Source organism: Mytilus californianus, unplaced genomic scaffold (assembly GCF_021869535.1).
Source record: "Mytilus californianus isolate M0D057914Y unplaced genomic scaffold, xbMytCali1.0.p SCAF_1, whole genome shotgun sequence".
NCBI classification, from domain to species: Eukaryota; Metazoa; Mollusca; class Bivalvia; order Mytilida; family Mytilidae; genus Mytilus; species Mytilus californianus.
In genome coordinates, this window is record NW_026262581.1 from 126,762,227 (window position 1) to 126,786,711 (window position 24,485).

At 32.4% G+C, this 24,485-nt stretch overlaps 1 protein-coding gene across 3 annotated transcripts in view; it reads right to left on the minus strand.

The window, feature by feature from the left end:
* LOC127733494 (perlucin-like protein) overlaps positions 1–23,329 on the minus strand; it is a 46,122-nt gene extending 22,793 nt beyond the window's left edge. Inside the window, exons 1-6 of one of the 3 annotated variants that reach the window (XM_052242850.1) lie at positions 23,263–23,319; positions 22,897–23,117; positions 22,565–22,638; positions 22,215–22,308; positions 20,996–21,220; positions 19,836–19,925 (exon numbers count right to left, since the gene is read on the minus strand). In XM_052242850.1, coding sequence (XP_052098810.1) covers positions 19,915–19,925; positions 20,996–21,220; positions 22,215–22,308; positions 22,565–22,638; positions 22,897–23,116 — 624 coding nt within the window. In that variant the 5' untranslated portion in view covers position 23,117; positions 23,263–23,319 and the 3' untranslated portion in view covers positions 19,836–19,914. Of the gene's footprint in view, positions 1–19,835; positions 19,926–20,995; positions 21,221–22,214; positions 22,309–22,564; positions 22,639–22,896; positions 23,118–23,262 lie in introns of those variants that run through there. The other 2 variants (XM_052242857.1, XM_052242864.1) reach the window with 2 other exon arrangements.
* Between the last annotated feature and the right edge of the window lie 1,156 nt (positions 23,330–24,485).

Consider the following 24,485-nt stretch of genomic DNA (forward strand, 5'->3'; position numbering starts at 1 on the left):
ATGACTTTTCATTGTAGATTAATTATGAAAGGGAACTCTTAATAACTACACTAACGAAGTATACAATCCCCTGAGGCATTTTCCTTGGGAAAATAGCCTACTGATTAAAGATGAAAGAGAATAGAATTATAAAAAAACATTTTGAATTTTGCAAATCTTTATCCTGGTACATATATATAACTAACAAAAAATGAAATGGGGCAAAGATGTAGGTAAAATAATCTTGTATTCAATTTTGATGGCAGACATTCAAGTCAATTATTATTATTTTTTTTCCTTTCAAGAAAATAATGTCAGACTGCTGATATATAAAGCAAAGGATTTTTTTTCGAGAAAAAAACACAATACATGTACATTCATCAATAAAAAGTATGCATCTGATGTTGAATGGTTGTAATTCAAATACTTATAGAGTGAGTTTTATAATTAAAAAAAAATATACAAATTTCAAAAAGCTGATTTATATATTAACATTGTGTGCTTTTTAAAATCAAGAAATTTAAGGTATATAAATATTAAATGTTACCTGAAGCAGAAGAAAAACTCAATGTTTGAACAATTTATCCTTTTTGTCATCAAAAAACTATGTTAGTGCTCTTTCATTTCATCCATTGAAATGATCATTACCTATGTTATGCATTCCTTTTGTTAACCTAGTTAACACTTCATTATAAAAAGTGAATTCTTATCAAGGTTTGAATATTATAATGGGAAAGGATAATTTTGTAAGGTCACTCGAAAGTGTGAATATGTTCTAAATTGGTCAGACAATACTTGGTCAAGTTTTATGAACATTTAAAACCCTCGGCTACGCCTTGGGCTTTAAATCTTCATAAAAAATGATCAAGTATTGTCTAACCTTTACATAATTATTATAAATGAAAACAGGAGAATAGAACTATTAACGCATTTTAAGTTGAGATTTCAATAGTGTCAACGTTATAATGGTACATATATAGAACAAACAAACAAACAAACAAAAGAATTGAAAACGGGGCAAGGTGTAGGTATAATAATATTTAATCTATTTTTTATACGAGACCTTAAAATCAATGTTTTTTTAAGAAGCAATGACTGTTGAAATAAAAAGAAGGAAGTTTTTGAAAAGAACCAATACATTCATTAATAAAAAAGCGAGCATTTGATGTTGAAACGATTGTAATTTTAAAATTTATGGATGAAGTTTTGTCATTATGAAAAATGATACTACTTTAGAAAAGCTTATGTAGATAACATTTTGTGCTTTTTAAAATGAAGGAATTTTAGATATATAAGCATTAAATTGTACCTGAAGGAGAAGAAATCGCCATTTTTGAATTCAAAAAATTAAATAATTTATCCTTTTTTTGTCATGACAGAACTATATCATTTCAATTTCATTCCATCTGTTGAAATGACCATTATATGATTTACATCCTTTTACTAACCATGTTAACACTTAAAGTGAGCTCATATTAAGGATTGGTTATTACAAAGGCAGAGGCTAATTTTATAATGTCACTCGAAGGTATGAAAATGTTCTAAATTGGTCAGACAATACTTGGTCATGTTTTCTGAACATTTAAAACCCTCGGCCACGCCTCGAGCTTTAAATATTCATAAAACAAGAATAAGTATTATCTAACCTATACTTGTTTGCCTAACGTCAATTTGCAAATATAGCATGCGTGTTCAGGACGAAAACAAATTAACATTCAATATAATAGGTAAGTCCTGCAATAAGGGGTAAATCGGAATGATTGGAAGGAAATTTGTAACGCATCGAAAAAAGGAGGGTTCATTCGATAGGAAAGGAAATTTATCCACACAGGTCATCTACGGACCCCCAAAGAGTTGTTGCAAGGGCTCTAACGTACAGAGAGCGCGACACACTCTCTACACGAGGCTTCGGATTTAACGTCTCTATTCTAACCGGCGGTGAATTTTTAAAAGCCGAAGATTTTGACATTGAAAATAATCGGCGGGCCTTTATTTTAAAAGCCGAAGATTTTAGAATTGATAATAATCGTCGGGATTCTAAAAGCCGAAGATTTATTTAAATCCATGTATTTCTAAGGGAAAAATAATAATAATCGGGAGGTTCACTGTGGCTTTCCATACTAACCGGACGTAGCTGCGAATATATATATCCCTCATAGCCAAACGAACGCCCAACTTTTGCTAGCGCTTAACTGCCGTTCAGATGACCAAGGGATATCTATATATATTTATACCCCAGTTAACCCTTCGTGTTCCGAAAATTCGGAAACATGTATCGAATCTGTTATAACTATTATACAAAAAAATACAGAGATAGCAATGAAAGACCAATTTGTCTGTTCTACTCCCATATTTTTTAAGTATGCGAGTTGATCATCGTGCATCTTTAGAATAACTGGTTCCATTTATGCGAGTTATGGTAAGAATAGTTATAAAATATTTTATGGATACATGACGACGGTCAGAGGGACGTTAGCCAAGAGATGGCCCAATTTCAGTAGTAACCCTTTGGACTAGGCGAAATAAATAAAGAAATCTAACATACGAAAATATAAAATAATGGAAAGGACTAAAGTTATTCAGTTTAGTTTGACAATATATTTTGGATCGAAATTAAAACAAAATACACTTGCATCATATACTTCAAAAAATTTTAATCATTTAGAGTATATTATATCAAAATTAAACATCGAATTTTACACAAATATTTAACGTTTGGCAAAATAAAACCTTAATGTGCCAATAATTAGGATAACATAAGCCTAGTACTACTTTGGGATTTTCATAGATAATCTGTGTTGATTTTAGAACTATTACGACAGAAATATATGTAATGGTTGGATTCCGTTTGCATGATAGATTTGTAGATTTATTTTTTCTGTAAACAGTAATTCTTTTTTGTAAAACACTTCAAAGAATGGTTTTAGGAAATATTGAAATGACAAAAAAAAAGTGATTATGTAGTAAAGTTTCAATTGGTTCGCAATAACTACATTCAATATCTCAAATAATTTCCTTGTGAGTTTTTCTATACATTAGAGTCATATAATACATTTATATGCTACTGCTTACATCTTAATAAAAATATATTTATAAAGTATGTCTACTCAAAAATTTATTATATATGCAAAATTTACAAAAAAAAAAAATATTATTGTGAGTTAATTTCCTGTGACCGTTTTTCCTGTGACTTTTTTTCCTGTGACTTTTTATCCGTGACTTTTTTATATGACATTTTTCCTACAATCTTTTAACGGATAGAGTTTCAGCTGATACATGCAATGAAAAATAGTCTAGGATATTTGCACTGTTCTTTCTTATACTTTACACGACTGTTGTCCATGACCTAAGGTCATAAGATCATGTAGCTGATAGATGCACTAATATAGCCGTTTCGTTTTACTTTCCGCTAAGACCCAAGTTTAACTTTATACAAATGTTGCCTATGATTTATCAGTAACATATCTTCATTGTGGACTCAAGGCCATATTGTTAACTGTTGAGTTGTTTGTGATAAAATGGGTTTGAATAGTGTCCTTTTATTTATATAGTTGCGATCCAGTATTTTCGAAAGTGTTTCAAAGCCTATGCACAATTATAGGCAACTGCACGGCCTCCAACACTGAGAACAACTCATACCGTATAATCGGCCATAAAAGGCCCCGACATGAAAAATAAGAAACAATTCAATTAGGAAAACTACCAGCCAAATTTACGAAAAACAAATATAAAAACATGAATCAACGACAACCAATATTTCTGGCTTCAGTTATATGATAATTTTTACCGATTACATTAAAAAACAACCCCATTTCAAGTTTAAAAAATAGTCATTTCATAACTGACGAATTATTTAAGAGGGAAGATTTACAAAAAAAATCATAAATAGTATCAGCAGTTCTGGCTGTAGCATTATCTGTGACACTTTCTTTTGCTGTAGCATTGATTGCACTTATATTTCCATTGTCAGGCCGATTATTCATTTTTTGATGTTCAGGTTCCTCTACTACTCATACAGGAGTGAGTGGCTCCTGATCTTCGTCAAGATATAGAGGTTGAATTATTTCTTTCATCGGCCATACACGACATACACCAGACGGCAGATAACTAGAAAGCCGGAACACAAAAAACAGAAAATGTAGGACACTCAACAGACTCATTGCAGAATACCGAGTCTCTATTGAACATTTACGTTATTGGCGTATTGCAATGTTATAAAGTCATTGGAACTCGTTGGAGGCCTCCTCGTCATGGTTATAAAGTTTGCGGTAGTCATTGTTTTGTCAATCGCCGAAAACAACTTTTCAATTAATACTACGATGATTAAAATACATTATTGTACTTCATGTCAAAATGCAAGATTTTGATTGGTTAATACGAGGGAGACAATTTACTCTATCCTATGGCAAATACTCTATTACACTTCACGGAGACTCTTGATCAAGTGTGCGCTTTATTAAATACGGATGGTTGTTATGTACAAGACGTCATAATTTATTACTTTGAATTTGAAATTTAATAGACAGTAATAACAGAACATTCAGTATAATAAATTAAATAACACATAGCTGAGAGGGTGATGGACCACATTGTTACCCCTCGAAAAGACATTGTCAACCTTGGCTTCGCCTCAGTTGACAATGTTTTCACGGTGTAACAATCTGCTCTATCACCCTCTCAGCTATGTGTTATTTATATAATGTTTACACTAATTTTATTATTTTGAGATCGCCCCCGTCATTTAAACTATCTTACTCTGACACGTATTCGGACTCGGGTCGGAGTCCTACACTTATTGTAAAACTCTAGTTATACATCCCTCACAGCAAAAAAGACTCAAATGCAGATCTGAGAGTACTCGTAGTTACTGACAGCTAGTTCAAAGCCAATAACAACTAATAAAAAAATCATGTATCTGTCACCAAGGGCCATTGCACGCTAAGTCAAAGGGGACAATCGAACATGCACAACCCAAGAGACACGGGGTCAGTATTTCGTAAGACTTAAGCGATGACAGGCATAACTATAAATCAAGCAGCAAATTTTAACAGTTTTCTATAATAACATATCGAAATAATAATAATGGTGCCAACAGAATAAACAAATAAAGTCCAAATGTTCCAAATAATAAATTCACTAATTTCACTAAACCAAAAATCACAGTTTAAGTTTAAGTCCAACATGTTTCATATGTTCTAAGTTAATGTAGAGTTGAATGTTGTCTGGTTGAAATGATGTGTTGAGCCTTTTTGGTGCCCATAGGAAGACCTACCACATGTCGATAAACTTTATTGTCGAAACGTACAAACATATTGTCAGGGAGAACATTTACAGCTTTAATCATCCCATCACACATCCAGTAAGTATATTTATTATATTTACCTTTCTCATTAAAAAAGGTTGTATATGGGTTGCCGCAAATAAATTTGCAATCAGATTTTTCAAACGACGATTCATGAATATGTATGTAATACTCTCAAACGTGTCAATCCCATCAAACGTGTCCGATTCCCCAAAACGTGTCTATTCCGCCCAAACGTGTCCTTAAAATCCCAAATCGCACAAACGTGTCCGATAAGTTTTATTCGCCAAAACGTGTCCACTTAAAACGCCTGAACGTCTCAAAAATTGAAGAGCTATTATGGCCTTAGTGATGTCAATAACGTTTACGTGTTCTTGCGTTTATTTGTACTGTATTCCTGTCACGTAAGGTGTCATATTAGCGGTATTTTTAACATTGCCATATAAGCGGGAGGTTTGGCTAGCCATAAAACCAGATTCAACCCACCATTTTTTCTTAAAATGTCAAGTCAGGAATATGGCAGTTGTTATCAAATAGTCCGTTTCTATGTATGTTGGCGTTTGTTTTTGTAGCAGTTCAGTGTTTCTGTTGTTCCGTTGTTTTCCTCTTATAGTTGATGTGTTTCCCTCAGTTTTTGTTTGTGACCCGGATTTGCTTTCGCTTAATCGATTTATGACTATTGAACAGCGGTATACTACTGTTGCCTTTATTTACAGCAATTCAATAATAGAATACACGATTGAAGATGTCGGGTTTCGGTTTGATTCTAAAAAAAAGATTAAAGTGGCTATCAAAGGAAATAAATTCTATGTTTTGGGCACAATTATGAGTATAAATGTTCATTAATTAAAGTTTATGTAAGTTTTTATTTCCTTGCAGCTGTTATTTGTTACTTTATCTCTTATTCTTGACTTATTTATTGATGACTGCAAATTGTTTAGCCCCGGTGTTTTGATAGTCTACTTTATCTGATATATCAGGCGTGTCAATCTTGAGGTCACTCCTCCCCAACATCGTCTATAGTAATCAGAAAGTTTGTTGTTAAGTAGCAGTTGAAATTTTGTATAAGAAATAGATATACATGTTTATTTTTTTGTAACCATTTAATTTGTATTAATTGACCCGCCGTCCACCCCTAACACCTCCGAGATTGTGGTTTGTGCTTGGCAACATGCAATGAGTGCAATGTAATAACGGATTTTACCCATTCTTTACTTGTCACAAAATTATTACCTGTCTTCTCAGGCAGCCCTGAATAAAACGGGTAACTAGGCAGCCCTCTGGTCGGGTGAACGAATCATTTGTTTGTCCAATTGACAGTTCTTTTGGATACATGTTTTGGTGTGCAAAAAAGGAGAGTCACTCGAGGTTATCCGTCTCAGGTTGCAAAGTGAGCCCATACCCTCTAAGCATGGGCTGGGCCAACGCTCAACATGCAGGTATATAATTTAATAGTAGGTATTACATATACTTGAGTTACCTATGTTTGACATGGGATGGTCCAGCGCTCAACATGTCACGCGTAGAGTGGTATTTTGAAGTAACACAGTGTTCTTCGAATTATGCTTCGAGCTTTTGTCAATACTCTCTATTAAAGGCTCGCTTTGCTATTAAGTTCACATTGTTTGAGGCTTCATTCAATACTCTACGAGTTATGTTTCTGTTAGATGTATGCCCAAGCGGCTCGTAACTTTCTCCTTATGGTCTAAGTTATTTGAAGTCACAGTAATACATCTACACTCTATCGTCTATTGCAGTTGCAGCGATAGATGCTCGAATAATGTGAATTTAATTTCTTTATTGAGATATGTATTTTACTTATTTTTTAAAAACATATCAATCATATGCATGTTGCCCGTAACGCCAATTTTTATAATTTTTATATTTGTATTTATTGTGTTTTTATTTTGTTATGTATATATATTAAATATTTCGTCATTTTTGATTTATTTTGATTTTTTCCATTGGGTTATTAATTTTTTATCTTAATTCGAATTACTTCATCAGTCGTTCTGGGTCTGTTTTCATAACAGTTTGATTAATAGCGTGGAGATGCTTTTAACACGCATCAAATCTTTAAACCAGCTGGGGGAAGGTCATCGTCCGTTCATATCTTTGTTTAAAGAAATACGGTACATAAACCGGAAATTAAAAATGTAACAGAGTTGAAAGAAAAACGTGTATTAGCATTAGTTTGTACAACGCCGGTTGTTTATATTTAGCATAATTGCAAGTTTGATTTGCAACATATAAATTGCTTACTGTCCAGTGGCAAATATTCCATGCATATTTAGAGCGAACATAAATATTGTAATTAATTAGTTTTATACAGTTAAATTTATCGTTTACTAAGTGAATTATTTTGCACTAATATACTCCGGTGATGTCTTATTACATGCAAATTAATGATGTATAAAGATATTACACGGATTTTTTGTAAGCTCTTCAAAGTATGTACTATTATTAAGTTTTTAGTCTTAAAATATTTTGGATTCGAGCATCACTAAAGAGACATAAACAAGGGGAAGAAATTAACATGTATCATTAGCATCCCTGATACCAACCTTATAATTCATACTCGTTAAGTACCTTAAGGTATCGCCAAAATACATTAAAAACCGTATGCGTAAATTCCAAGATGTTAATGCAAGTCATTTCAAATGTGCATCTTCTTTTTAACTGTCGAATTACCTTAAATCAATTGTGAAAGAGGTAATAATCGACTAACAGAAAATAATGGATTAACTGATTGTTGCTTGCATCACGCTTTGTGGCAATTATTTCATGCATATGTAGGACGAGAACATATTATCAATAAATACAATAGGTACATATAGGTCCATAATAAAGGCACTCTCCCTAATCGAGGTTTTGGATTTAACAATCCCATTCTGGGCTACGTACTTTTACATCCCGCGCAGCCAAACGAACGCCGCACTTTGGCATGGGTTTTATAGACACGTTTGGGGGAATGGACGCGTTTGGGCGTTCTTTCAAAAAAGGACACGATTGTGGGGGGGGGGGGGGGGGGGGGGGGGGGGGGAGTGTGAACGCTTTTCTGAGTGTTACATATATTTTTGGCATGTGTCTTCTAATGGCGAAATAGTCGGGAACAATTGTAGACTGAACCCTTGTCTACTTTTAAACAAAGGGGTTTCGTAACAAAAAATTCTGCCAAGGCTCTTAAGCAAGCACATGACTGCTATATATAGATTAGATTTTTCAAAAAATATCTTGATATAGACCTTTTGGTTTTTAAATTTCAGCAATGCTGATGAACAGGTACCCGAAGGTAGCCCGTAAGGAAGGGTCATGAGAACATTTGTCCAAAAAGTTTAAAGGTGCTCCGGGCATATGCAGTAAAGGGGGCAAAGGTCGGCCATGCATGCCAACTTTCTATTTGTTTTATTATAGAGAAGAATCGTTTTCTGATTAGTAGAAGACCCCACATGATTTAGAAAAATAAAGGTACATTTGTTACCAATACAGAACGAATGATTTTTTATATATTTTATTTGATGTGCCTCAGCAATATTGGTTTTATTTTCACATTACAATTATTACACTGAGTCCAAAGTCATGTCTGGGAGATAATGGTCGCATGTAGTTAATATGTTACCAGGGCCATATCTTTGTTCTACCTTTTCATACATATACTTAAATACATGTACAACTATTAAAATTCGCGTAAACATTCAAAATAATGTCAACCAAATATATTTCATTCTTAAAGTTTATCCCCCAAAAAAGTCCAAAGAAGGATACAAAAATATGCTATGTGTACAGAAAAGGTTCAAGTGGATGAAATTTGTTTATATTTTGGTACTTCTTTTCAATTGCTTTTTATTATTTCATTTATAGCAGTTTAATATAAACATTTTACAATCTGTACAAAGACAAATTTATCAAAGAGGACTCCCTATGTTATTAGCCAATGAGAAAAGAGAATTCTTATAGTCATATAATAAAAGTAATTATTAGTGTTGTCAAATTGAACAGTTTTGCCTAACCGGTTACCCGGATAATCTTTCGACCGATTAACCGGTTAACCGGTAGTTAAGTTGATGTGTAAACGCCTTATTTACAGTACTCTACAAATGCACGGTTTTATGATACGATAAATTGAAGTTTAATTACCCTTAAGCATTATAATTCTTAGTATTATAATAGGTAAATGTCCAATTTCAAAATTTTAAGTTCTTAGTCCACATTCATTCTGTGTCAGAAACCTATGCTGTGTCATATTTAATCACAATCTAAATTCAGAGTCGTATCAAGCTTTACTTTTGCGTCCTTACTTGTCCCAATGGTTAAGGGTTCAACCTCTCTGGTCATGTCAAGCTGCGCCACGGGATCATTTTATTAAAAATAAGATAAAAGTACGTTAGGGGCCTTTCATCAATATGCAGTTCATAGACCAAAAGTTGGCAGTGTATGGCAACTTTCTACTTGTTTTAAGTTCGTCATAGATAAGAAAAAGAAAATAATATTTTTTTTTTAACTTTTCCTGATTAGAAAAATCAGAGACATACTAGAATATACAAATGTATATTAAAACAATATATGTATATATATGTCTTTGCAAAAATATGCCCCATAATTTCACAAAATAAAGTTACATTTGTTACCAATAAAGAGCAAACGTTTCTATATAGAAATCATTTGCTGTGCCTTGGCCATATATTTGTCTTTGCTGAGAAATTATTATCCAGATTCTAAAGTCGTGTCTGTGAGATCAAGGTTACACATAGTAAATGTGTTATCATGGCCATATCTTTGTGTTGCCTTTTCATTAAAATACTCAAATAAAACTATTCAAATTCATGTAAACCTTCAACATAATTCAAACCAAATGTATTTCATTCTCAAAATTTGACCCAAAAATTTAAAAGAAAGATACGAATATTTGTTATGTGACAGGAATGATTTATATTTTGATATTACCTCTTCAATTTGCACTTCCGATGCAATTTTATTTCATGTAAGACAGCGTAACATTTTACAATCAGTATAAAGACAAATATATTTGATATAGGGACTAGAAAACACGAAACAGCAAACCCACATAGATTTAACTTGTCTTCGAAAACAGAGTAACTCACACTGAGCTCACAAACATAAATGGAGGTAATGGCACGAAATTCACTACCAATTGTAAATTCATACTTAATTTTAGGCATCAACCATTCATCATGCGTTGACGGCATGTATTTTTTCTTTAATTATTTGTTCCATTCTTAATTTCAGGAAAACAAACTTGTAGCAGAAGAAAAGTGAACCTTCAGATCCAAGAACTCTTGCACTATTGAACATTATAATTTTAAAATTTAGGAACAAAGGATATTCAGAACTTTGAACCTGGAAACTTAGAGATCAAACTTCATCTAAAATATATGAGCCACATCTCCTTATTGTTATATACTAGTCATACTAGGGAACTTGTAATAACTACTTAAACACAACAACATAATTATGCACAGTAGTGATACTTTGTTAAATTATATTGAATCTGTAATCTGCTATTGGCGTAAACATTTGCTTTACTATTGGAAGCCTAAAATGGAAATCGAAAAATGAAGGCAAAATACCTTACAACAGTGGGAATTCTGATGTCAAAAAATAATAATTAAGATAATAATTAACATGTATTAATAATTGTCCCTACGAATTTAACTTTTCACTTTTACGGATCTCTTCGACGAAGGAGTGTAGAATCGTATATGTCTTGCTTACGCGACTTTCGTTGCAGGCTCGAGAAAAATTTATCAAAGACATAAATGGTCATTATGAAATACTTCTTGTCATATTCTAGTGACCATATTATCATAAATGGAATGACATATCTGCTGATAACAAAAGTTAAGGAAATTTTAAAGAAAATTAATCACCTATTCCAAGTTGAAACTGTAGGAGAGTCACTAAATGAGTCCCTTTTGCGAAGATTACCAGGAAAATTACAATGAAAATATTGCTTATAACCTGCAAACTGTTATCAATATGAATTCAAGTTTAACATTATCATAGTTTAACTCTTTTATGAATACATTTATCAACGAGATTATAGCCTCATTATACAAATCTTTGGTGAACAGAAAGAAAACTAAATATGTGTCTAGAAAAAATTACAAATTATAACTTTTAATACTATGATCTGTTAGCTATTTCCAGTTGCAAAGAACTTACAGAAATTATTTTCACAGACATAGGGATAGCCGCTCTGACATAGGGTGTCGTACCAGTAACCATTGCTGTAATGTATCGTAATACAGTTATTTTTGTAGGAGTTTGAATTACTGGTTGGAAAAGGTCTTCCTGAAGCTAGGTTCTTGTAGCTTAACTGGGTTTGATCATATATCCATCTCCAATCACCATTGACAACAACTGTAGACCCTAGCCAGTAATGTGTTTCTAAAATGAGATTAAAGGAAACATTATTATCCTTACCACCAATAATCATAAAATTTTATGTGTTTTGGCTGTCCAAGTTTTTGGTATTGAGCGCACCTGACGAAAGTTATTCCAAACCAAAGTAGCTTGCGCAATGTAAACGGTATTATGCTTCTTGGAAATAGATTGGAACACTCGTTCCTGTGTCATCGAGTCTCAAACTGACTTATCTCTCTACTATAACCAACTTTGAAAAATTAAAAATCACAGTTCTCATGTATAAGAATATTCATAAAATGATTGAAGTATGTACAATAAATATTGCATCACAAATCCCAAAGTTTACTTATTCGAGCTAGACAAGTCAGGAATTTTAAATATGCAGTTAGTTATTAAATCTGTAAATAGCCAATTGCAATCAAATTCTAAAACTTTTCAACCGTTCAGACGGATTTTTAAGTTAAGGATAAACATAAAAGGAGATAAGAGAATATACGCCAATGAGACAGCAACAAAACAACACAAAATAACAAAAGATATCTAGATGTACATAAACGGTCTCCAACGATACACAGTTGTCAAATGATGTCTGTTCTGTTTCATAGTGACTCTATTCATTGATTTGTGTTCAAAATTCAATTAACTATTTTGGACATGTTTATTTATTTATTTATTTCTCTACTGGTGAAAGCTATGAATAATGCCTTTATTTGTATTTATTTAAAAACCCTCACGTTTAAAATCCTCTTCCATCGATGTCATATCCTGGTCTAAAGCCTATACTTTAGAGTTGATAGAACTTGCTTGGCTTTTCAAGAAACCTTCAAGGCTTTTTAATGCATTTCTGGCTTTGTCAAAATCTTGCTTGGTTTTGTTTGTAAGACATGGTAACGAAAAAACAGTCCCACATACCACACAAACCACAAAGAAGACAAACCTTAAGACAGAACTCATTCTGTAAAAAGTAAAAAAAAATGGTGCATGTTGCATGAAGAATTACTATTGAAATAAAATTAAACAAATAAAACATAAACACACAGAAAACAGCAACAACACACCATAAAAATTATAATCATAAATAATAAAAATGCTCTTTTTTCACTTATTTAAAAAAATATTCTGCTTCTTACTACACTGACTCGAGCCACTGCCGATGGAGATTAACTCTCCGAGGGTATCACCAGCCCAGTAGTCAGCACTTCAGTGTTGACATAAATCATCATTGATATGGTCATACTTATAAATTAAACGCGCGTCTGACGTACAAAATTTTAATCCTGGTATCTATGATGACTTTATTTGCTACAATCAGTCCATGCAACAACAAAAAACATCCATATCAACATGGAGAATTAGGATTTTATTATGTTACCGTTATTTTATTACTGGTCTTTTATGCTGTGTCAGCAATCAATATCAGCAACAAAGTTCAGTCGTTCGACTGTTTATTTTCAAAGAGGGTCATCTTCTTTAAAACAAAATACGCAAAAATCATTATAAAAAGTTAAACCAAAATAAATTTCTTCAAGATTGAGTGAATTTAATTCAACAATGTTCCTTACCAGGTTAACAGACATTACAAAGATACTGGACAGTACAACAGACCACAACAACCATAAACACCCAACTCCCCCGAAAAAAGATGTAGAAACAAAAGAAAACAACGAACAGTACACGGTCTAGATAGTTTGACTTGATACAGGAACTAAATGTGATGGGGTTAAAATAGTTGTATGTTTTGTATGTAAATTGAACGATGCTTACATCAAAATTTGACCTCTAAAAAGAAAGACTAGACAATATATGAAACAATGTGATGAATTTAGATAAATGAACCTGATTATCGTAGCTTGAATCGCGATGGGCATATGTTGGTAATACGTTGATAAGACAGCAACCCAACGACTCAATAATCAAAATCAGGAAACAAGAGGTCAACTAACAACAATAGACTTGCGTCTTTACAACAACAAAAAATAAGATAAAGTATTAGACAACTAAGGAACATGTGTTGGCGTTAATATGTATACATGGTGTATGATATTTCTGGTATCAACAAACAATTTATAATTTGTACAGACTTTATTTTGCAATTTCTTTTCACAACTTAAAGTGTGATTTATATTAAAAGTAATCCTGCAATAGTAATAGAATATAATATATATTCGTATTTTGAAAAGCATTTTAGTACATTATTTAGACTCTTAAAAATTTTCTTATTCCACTTCGTGTCAACTTCTTGCAGTTGCGATTTAAGTGAAACAGATACAGGAAAAACTAGCCCGGAGACCGTTTTTTTTCAAATTTTAGTCTAAAGAAAAAAAAAAGCATTGCAAAGAGAAATTAAAATAAATCAAATAAGTAAGATAAAGTCTAACAAAGTGGCGTCAACTTGTCCGAGAATTTGTCAATACCCAGTACAAGTTTATTCAATTGTTAATCATATAAGTAACAGTATTAACCAACCGGATCAAACCAAGATGGATAACCGGGATACTGGGATGCTGATTTTTACTGTTTTTCTTATGCATTTTAGTTTGGGTTTCATAATGTCGGAAACAAAGACATCTGCCCCCATGTTGCTTATATTTATATATACAATACAGGAAAACACGATTTTGGGCAAAGCCAGATCAAAGGTACAAAATATCATTGCAGAAAAATAAAAGAAAAACTAAATTCTTACTTGAAGCTATAGCAAATTGATGTTCAAACACTAACTGCGTCTCTCTTACTTCAGATAATTACTTTTCGACCCGAACTTATCAAGTCATCTTCCGGTTTGCTGGTGAAACAAAAAAAAAGTACTGTTTATGTCATGAAAAATGCACAGGCGCTCTCTAAAAAAGCTTTATAATGTGTTTAACAGCTGATATTGGTGTATCAATATTCAGAAAACCTTATATTTGGCACGTCTCTTAACATCTAAATTAAAATATCTTGAAAATAACTCCGTGATTCTGCATAGCACCGCTTAAATCTTAAATCAACAACTTTAAAAATTACAATCGTTGTGTCCAATCTATTTTATATTTCTATTTAAAATAATGATCCCAGGATCTTAAAACCCGCTAGCTACACATATGGTTGATGGGTAGACTATTTATAAGTCCACCTCCTAACGTTGCCTTGTTTAATCCTTGATCCGCATCATTATTTTCGCCCGTTAGCTGGAGATTGATAATTAATTGGTACCTTCCGTGCAACATAGGATCTCGCACTAAAAATTCGAAAGAAAGAAAATTATGCACTTTTATTTACCTCGATTGTATGTCAAACACAGCTTCCTCCCCCTCTTGTGGCGTTCTACACGCTGAATTTATATGTCGTCTAAAAAGCAGTGTCATCGTAACAAATTACGATTATTCACCACAGGTTTCCGTCAACATAAATTCGACGTCTGTCTCAAGATCTAAGCTGGTTAGATTGCTATCTGTCGGATAGATCCATCCAGTTGAAATTTAACTATAGAAATGGAAGTCTTAATTATAAAAATCACTAAATTGGCATTTTTGGATTGTTTACACCTGTTTCTATGGTCATTTAAAGTGTAATGCAGTTATACAATAAAAGTTGTTTTGTATGTTTTGTACCTATTCATACACAAATCATAGTATGAAGCAAAAATTCACACGACAACTGTTTTTTGGTGGGTGCAAATACACTTGGATTTTTAAGACGCATATATATATAAATGCCGAAAAAAAACACGTTAAGATAAGAGATTGGTCTGTTAAAAGCATTAACTTGCATTTCTGTTCCTGGAAACCTTATTTTGAGAGAAAAAATTCTGAAAATTTGTAACGAACTTATCGTGAAGAGAAAGTTGAGTACCTCTTATACATAAAGTTATATACCCTCGGGATACTCACCCTACATCGTGACATGACAAACAAGAAAATATATGGTTGATAAGAGGGGACATTTACGAGATATTTGATCATTGTCAACTTACCAAGATGAATATAATTATATATTTAATAAATATGTTTTTTACTTTTATTGTTTTAAACTAGAAAAGGTCTTAACATATGAATATCTTGGAAAAATAATTGAAGCATCTGGAAAATTTATATTATTACATACTGAATTGGCTGATGAAGGTACTAAAGTTATGATTTCTAATTTTAGATATCTTTCTCCAATAGAAAATGTGTCATTGAAAATATACAAAAAATTGTTTGAATCCCTTGCTTAACCAATTCTCATGTATAACTCTGAATTTTGATTGGTGGATTTTTATGAGAAAATATCAAGAACTGTTAGGCATATATAAAATAAAGATATTAGTACGTTTGACTTGTAGTAGTGATTGATAGTTTAAATTAAATATAAACAAAGGAAAGGGATTAAACGGTAAACAAGAGGAGAATTCATTCTGATTGTTTTTTTAAATATCTAAAAGATAGCTATGGAAAAAATATTCTTTGTTTTCTGTGTTTTATTTGAAAGAAATACAATAATGATGAGGTGCTTGCATAAATTAAAGATATGGACATATGTGTACCTCCATCACAGTCAGTGTGGACACATGTGTTCCTCCAGCAGCACGAGGGTTAAATCGTGTCCTTCCTTTATTATATTCCCTGAAAAAAATCATAATTGCTTTTTCCCTCTGTCCATCCGTGTGCCCGAAACAAATGGTTACCGAGTGGTAACTTTAGTATCCTTTGTGTAATTTGAATGAAACTTACAGATGGAATATATATGGAAGGGAAAGAAGTCTATTGATATTTTGGTGAAAGCCACTCAAAGGTCAAGGTCATATTTACAAAACATTTGGAAGTACGGTTTTAGGCTGGTACCTTGAGTTTCCTTATAAAATGAAACTTATACAAATAGAAGATATTTGGAATGAAAAGAAGCCTATTGATTCAGAGGTCAATAGGTAAAAAAGTAAGGTCACTGCTCCTAAAAATACATTTTTTCCAATTGGTTTTGTGATTGTATCCCACTATGAATTGTAACACTTAATGCAGGTGAAAATTAGCAATGGTAGTGCATGTTTATTTGTCCCTCAAAGTATACTAGTATCCTCAGTTTGAGGAGCATCAGATGAAAGTGCCAGCTATTTACTTGTTTATATATTTTTTTCAATTTTATTTTTTTATTATTGTCATTTTGTTTGTTGCAATACAAATTTAAACAAACAATAAAAAACAAAATAAAAACAAAACAGTATCCAAAAAAAACCAAACAAATATGAGATAAATTTACAATATTACAAAATTCAATAGCCATGTTACAATGAGACCTCTGTCCTCAGTTCTAATGACCTTTTAATCAAGAAGCCAATAATTCTAACATGTCTAAAGAAAGCGGGTTTTGATATATAAAATAATTTTTTTTTCATCAGGGAAACGAATGAAATGTTCATCATCTAATTGTATATCATTAGATAGATTTTGTCTGATATTCTGATTTACCTTGCAATTCAGAATGAAACGAAATTCATCTTCGATGACTTTGCAGGTTTTGCACAGTCTTTGTTCTCGAGGAATTTTAATGTAACGACCATTTTCTATTTCAAGATCATGGTCACTTATACGAAGTTTAGTAAAAAAGATCCTGATAGTATCCATCCAGTAGTTCAAAAAGTGTTCCTATGCATTCATACTAATAGTAAATTTGACATATCTTTGTAATGTCTCTTTATATTTGAGTCATGCCTCATGCAATTATTATCCATTTCCGAAGAATGATTAGACCTTAAACATTGTTAGTTCAATGTGGGACCTGACCTTGACTTAAATTTATATAAAATGAGAATATAATCATTCTAAACAAAGGTTTCAAAATTGTGCTTTTCAGCATGCATATAATTTTTGTCTCGCCTGCGACGAAAGTCTCAGTATACGAGACAAAGTGATTACAATCCGGCGACAGAAGCGGCGTAAACTATTTGTATAAAGCTTTATATTTCAGAAGGTAGAAGACCTGGATGCTTTATATCTTGTATGCAGATACCTTATGTTTCGAAGTTTCCGTCTGTCATATGTTCATTGTCCTTGACTTCATTTTTCATGGTTCAGCGACTGGTTGAAAAAAAATATAGTTTTTTTTTGTCAGGTGAATTTCTCGCTTATTATAAATAATATGATAAGTATATTTGGTACATGGGTTCCTTGCATCGTCTACATGTCCATCAGACAGATTTCACATGACCTCGACCTCATTTCATGGATCAGTGATCAAGGTTAAAGTTACGTGTTTAGGTCCATTTCTCAGATAAGCAGTAGGTCCATTATATGTGTTGTATGGAATGAGTGTAAGGGGTACATGTCAGTCTGGCAGGTTTCATCTGACATTAAACTTATTTTCATGGTTCATTGGTCAATGATAAATTTCAGTTGTTAGGTCCTCTTTTAAGACAATATAAGCAATAGATCAACTATATGTTGTGTAGGATATGATTGTAATGTGAACATGTCTGTCTGGTAGGGTTCGTCTGACCTTGACCTCACATGCATGGTTCATTGGTACATGTTAAGTTTTTCTAGTTAAGTCAGTTTCTTAGATACTATAAGCAATATGGTCATCTATATTTGATGTATGGAATGATTTTAAGGTGTACATGTCTGTCTGGCTAGGTTTATCTGTCCTTGACCTCATTTTCACGGATCATTGATAATGTTAAGTGTATGTGATACTTGTAGTAAAACTTTATCGTTAGGACTATCAACATAAAATCAATCATGATTAGTAAGACAGGCGAGACATTTCAGCATGTGCACATTTGTTCTAGTTTAGAAATGCAACAATATCCTGGAAAACATGGATCAACCAGACCAAGATTTTTTATGCTCGAGCATGTAGTTGTCCCTTTATTCATCTGGTCAGAAACAAATGCTTTCTGAATAAAATTTTGTATTTCCTTGCTTGATGAAAATGATTTTTATACAATAAACTCATCATAGATACAAGGATTAAAATTTTGTACGCGAGACGTACGTTTCGTCTACAAAAGACTCATCAGTGACGCTCGAGTCAAAAATTTAAAAAGCCAAAATAAAGAACGAATTTAAAGAGCATTAAGTACCAAATAATTCCGAAATGTTTTGCCAACTACAGTTAAGTCAGTCTATTCCTGGGGTTGAAAATCCTTAGAATTTTGAAAAAATTATAGTTTTGTAAACAGTTCATTATGTTAAAATGGTCTTTTGATTTTGGGGTTAAGAGATCAAAGTTCCAGGTTGCTCGTTCTAAATATAGAATGTTTTTGGATAACATTGTTTCTGAATGATGCTGACATTCTTTTGTAGGTTTACAAATGAAACTTATATATCATGGAAGGAATCTATAAATTTTAGGTCTAATGCCAAGTTCATAGCTTCTTAAATAGACTGGGAATAAATATGATTTTTTTCACTTGTTGAACTTTGATCAATTTTATATGATACTTAGGAAAGTTTAAAGCCTATTGATTTTGATGTAAATTTGTCGAAGGTTAAGGTCACAGTTACCAAAAAAAGACAGTGTATTATTTTTTTTAATTTTTGGTTTCTTGGTAAAATCTCAAGTTTGGCTTTTTGTTTTTCCAAGACGTTTTATGTTTGATAGGGTATGTAATTATTCAATATGTTGTTCTGCCTTTTCGTCAATATACTCAAATACAACTATTGATGTGCATGTAAAACTTCAAATAATCCTAACCATTTTCATTCTCAAAATTTGACCAAAACAATTATAAGAAATATACAAAAATTGGGAGATGTAATGTTCAAAAAGAGAGGCGGAAGATGCCAAAGGGATAGCCAGACTCGAACGAACTGACAATGCCAACTAAGTGTATGAAATATGTCTTGATTTCGGTACATGTATCACTTCTTTTCAATTTGCTTTTCTGGTTCGATTTCATTACTTCATTTAAAGTGGCATAACATAAACAGTTTACCATTTGTACAGAGACAAATGTTTTGGCATAGTTTTGTTGGAGACTGGAAACCATGTTAGCATAATCCCACACAGGTTTAAATTGTTTTGGAAAACAGGGTACCTATAATGAAAACATGCTTAGACACCAACCATTCATCTTTTATTGCGGGCATGTTTTTTAAGATGATGTTTCATTGTTAATTTTTCGAACAAAACTTATCCCATATTTCCTTATTATTCTATATGAGTCATACGAGGGGAGTTATTATAAGTTCGTAAAATCTAAACAGAATTATGCATAGTAATGATACTTTATTTAATTATATTGAATATGTCATCTGGTGTTACATGTAGCGGAAACATCTGCATTACTATTGGAAACCTGAAATAGAAAATGAAAAATGAAGGCAAAATACCTGATGTCAGACTGAGATTACTATAATCTCAGTGTCAGATAATAATCATTATTATAATAATAATAATTGTGTCTACCAATTCAACTTTTGTTTCATTTTATGGTAGGTTCTCTGCAAGAATGCTGTTCACTATTAATTTATTAAGTTCACTAAAATGTCCTAAATGTAAATGATTAAAATCAGTAAAGTGTTCCACAGAACCCTGTGTCTAGCCTGCGATTGCTGCTGGCAGTGTAAAAGTGTAACGTTGGTTGCTATAAACTAAGTCCAGATAATAGTAATAGACGGATTTTGTTTTTAAATAAAGCTTTTCTTCAGATGTTATTACTTGATCATGAAGAAACTTTGTTCTAAAGCAAATTTACCCCTGACTAGGAATAAGATACTGAAAGATAAATATATTTTATTTTCGAAATTTTGAATAATGTCTCTTAACAGCACGTATCCAACTTTCGTAAAAATCCATGAAGGTTTTCAAAGTTATTGATGTCTGAAAACTTTAATTTAGACTGTGTATCTAAATGTAAAATGCAAATAAAAATGTCCATAATGCAAATAAAAATGTCCATTTATCAGAAAAAATGAAAAAACAATATTTTAAAACTTTTGCTGATATCAAAAGTTGACGGAAATCTGTCTACGACAAAACCCTTCACTAAATGCGTGCCCTACACCAAAAATGTTGCAGCTAAACGAATGCAAAAGTTCTATAATTCTGTACACGAAGTGATGTGCACATCTTCAATATATATACAAACCTTTTTTAGAGTCTTTACACCTTTCCCCTAAATACAACAAAAGCTGAAAACACCGTTTTATTGAAGTTTTTCAAAACAACAGACTATAGTTTGGCCTAGATTTCGGGGGACATTTACGATGTAAATATTACTTATAGCTTGCAGATCGCCTTAAGATCCTTCGATGAGATTGCAGCTTCGAAACACCCTCTCGTTTGAAAAACCATCGATAATCTATAAATATCAGAACTTTCAAATAATATAATCTGTTATAATATAACCTACTGTATAGAACTTACAGAAATTACTTTCACAGACATATGGATAGCCGTAGTTACATGGTAATTCGTACCATTTCCCATTACTATAGTATATCGTAATACAGTTAAATGTGTAGGATTTTGAATTACTGGTTGGATAAGGTCTTCCTGATATAAAGTTCTTGTAGCTTAACTGAGTTTGATCATATATCCATCTCCAATCACCATTGACAACATCTGTAGACCCTAGCCAGTAATGTGTTTCTAAACAAAGATAAAAGGAAACGTAAATGTCCTTACCAACAATATTCATCAACTGTATGCATTTTGGCTACCCAAGTTGTTTGGTATTGAGCGTAACTGACGAAAGATATTCCAAACTCATGCATCTTGCGCAATGCAAACGGTATTGTATGCGTTTTTAAAAGATCGAAGCACTCGTTCGTGTTTATTTGTCTACTATACCCCAATCTTAAAAATAACAATATGAATCTAAGAAGATTTTTTTTTCATAAAATTATTGCGGTAAATAATACTATCATGACATCACATAATCCATTCACTAATTCGAACTAGGTAAGTCAAGGTTTTTAAACTTGCAGCTAACAGTAATTATATCTGTATATAGTTCATTATAAACCACTTGGAAAATTCCAATTCTATAATTTTTCAACCGTTCAGACGGATTTTGAAGTTAAGGATTGCTAAACAAACGGAGAATGCCCCCGATTGTATATAACGTTATAAAGGGACATAACTAGAGAACTGTAAAAGTGACGCCACCCAAATTCAAACCTGATCTGTGTTGTATGGAAATAAGCATTGTGTATAAGTTTACATAACATTCGGTTGAAGCCAACTAAAGTTAGAGAACGGAAACTAATTTTAGAACGTACGTACGTACGTACGGACGGACGGACAAGGGGAACACTTAATGCACCCTGCACCGTGGCGGGGGCATAAGAAAAGATGATAAGAGAATATATGTCAACGAGACAGGAACAAAACAACGCAAAACAACAAAAGGTATCAAGAGGTACACAAATGGTCTTCATCGTTTTCAGGTGTCGAACGATGTCTGTTTCATAGTGACTCTATTCATTGGTTTTTGTTCAAAATGCACTAAATTATTTTTGGACGTCTATCATGTTTATTTATTTATTTCTCTATGGTGCAAGTTATAAATAATGCATTTATTTATATTTATTAATAAAATTTTTGTTACACAAAATGTATAAACTTAAAATGTTCGACTTACTTTTGCTGCTTTTATTTAATTGCTGTCGTATCCAACTATTTTCTGATGAATCATCAATCTTCACTAAATATCCACCAATCTCTCTACATTTTCTCTACACAAATAATATACTTTAACAAATGTGATCTTTAAGTTCTCTTATTTTTTTATAAAATGTTTATTACACACCATTTTCATGAATAAATAAAAGCACAAAGTTAATCTGCAATTGGAAACAATTGGGTGAAATAAAATGATACAATATTTTTGGGATGAAATATTCTTTCAGTGATTTTCATTTACCATATCGAAACAGACAGTTTTTCCACAAGAAATGAAACACAATAATGACATTATGGATGTGAACTTACCTCTGCATCAGTCCATCTAACACTGTCATATCCAATATAATAACAGTGCTTGTTGTACTTTATCCATTGTCTCCCTGAAAGACATTTCAAATTCATATCACAAAGCAGTAAAGAAAATTGACAAGCATTGCAAATTAAGAAGATTTTGTTCAAGTACTCGGGTGAGTTTCTGGCAAAACATTCTAAAGTTATAGTGGAAATGGAGAAATGGACGTTAGTATACCGAATATTTTTTTTAATTTCTAATTTCTGTAATTCTCTTATTAAATGTATTAAACATCTTGTGTACATTAGCTTTCTCTATTTGAAAAGAATAAGACAAAATCTCTCACGTTTGAAGTCCTCTTCCATCAATGTCATGTCCTTGTCTAAAGCCTGCACCTTGTACTTGATAGAATTGGCTTGGCTTTTCAGGTAATTTTCAAGGCTTTTCAATGCGTTTCTGGCTTTGTTAAAATCTTGCTTGGATTTGTTTGTTAGACATGGTAAGGAAAATACAGTCCCGCACACCACACAAACCACGAAGAAGATAAACCAGAAGACAGAAGTCATTCTGTAATAAGAAAATAATGGTGAATTTTGTATAAACAAAACAAAACAAAATATCGTATTTATTAAAAAAAAATAAATGAAAAAACTAACGGATATAATAACACAACACCTTTAAAAATATAAATAATTCCTTTTCTTTCACTTACTTCTACTATACTTACTTTCTGCAATGGGTCCATGCAATGACTACAAAAGGTAAAGCGATATCAACCACTTTTATACCAACATGGAACAGTAAGTTAACATTAGATGAAAATCAATTTCATTATACGGTAATGTTATTCCTGGACTTTATTTCAGAAATCGATATCACAAGCAAATTTCAGTCGCGACTGTTTATATTTAGAGAGGGTCATTTTAGTCAAATCTTAGACTACAAAAATCATTATTGCAAGTCAAATTAAAATTAATTTTTTTACGATTGAGTGAATTCAATTTAAACTAGAGGCTGTCTCTCGCATCTGGACATAAGTGCATTCTTCAACAAGGCAACTTTCCAAAATTATAGACTAGCATATTATTCATGACCAAAATATCTTTTTTGTTGAAATTGCTGTTTGCAGTTTATCTCTACCTACTAAAAATATTACTCTAAACTCAAAAGATAAACATCATTTAAACAACGTATTCATAACTCATAACAACTCCAGAAGTACTCGTCCTCCTCGCCTCATCCGCATGGGTTGTCTCGTGTTCGCCTCGAGTGCGGGAGGTCGTGGGTTCGAAACCAGGCCGGGTCAAACCAAAGACTTGGGATCGGTATTTGTTGCTTTTCTACTAACACTCTGCATTCAGAAGTAAGAGCAAAGACTGGTCCGGTCGGAGTCAGAATAATGCGTGTTGGTCTAGTACAACGCATATTATATACATATCGTACTAACATGTTCGCGTTTTGCATTTAATTTGCCACTGGACGTTAAAAAGCTATCCATCCATCCATCCATCCATCCATCCATCTATCTATCTGTCTACTAAAGAATTTATTCAAAACGCAAAAAAAATATACACATCACCACCATAAACAACTCCATAAGTACTCATTCAATGATTTGGTCATATTGGCATGTTTGTATATCTTGTATGGCTGATAATGTATGCTGTTTATATTTTCTACTTTCTACCTACTTAGTATCTATTTTTGTAGAGCTTGTATCTCCCAATTATTGTCACATAAACCTATTATATCCGTTTGGGTTGCGCACCCAATTTTGTCAATATTACGGGATTATAAATATCTGTCATACAAGAGGGAGGTTTAGCTAGCTATAAAACCAGATTTAATACACCATTTTCTTCGAAAAATACCTGTACCAAGTCAGTAATATAACAGTTGTTTTTCACTTATTCTGTTGATTGATAGCGTTTGATT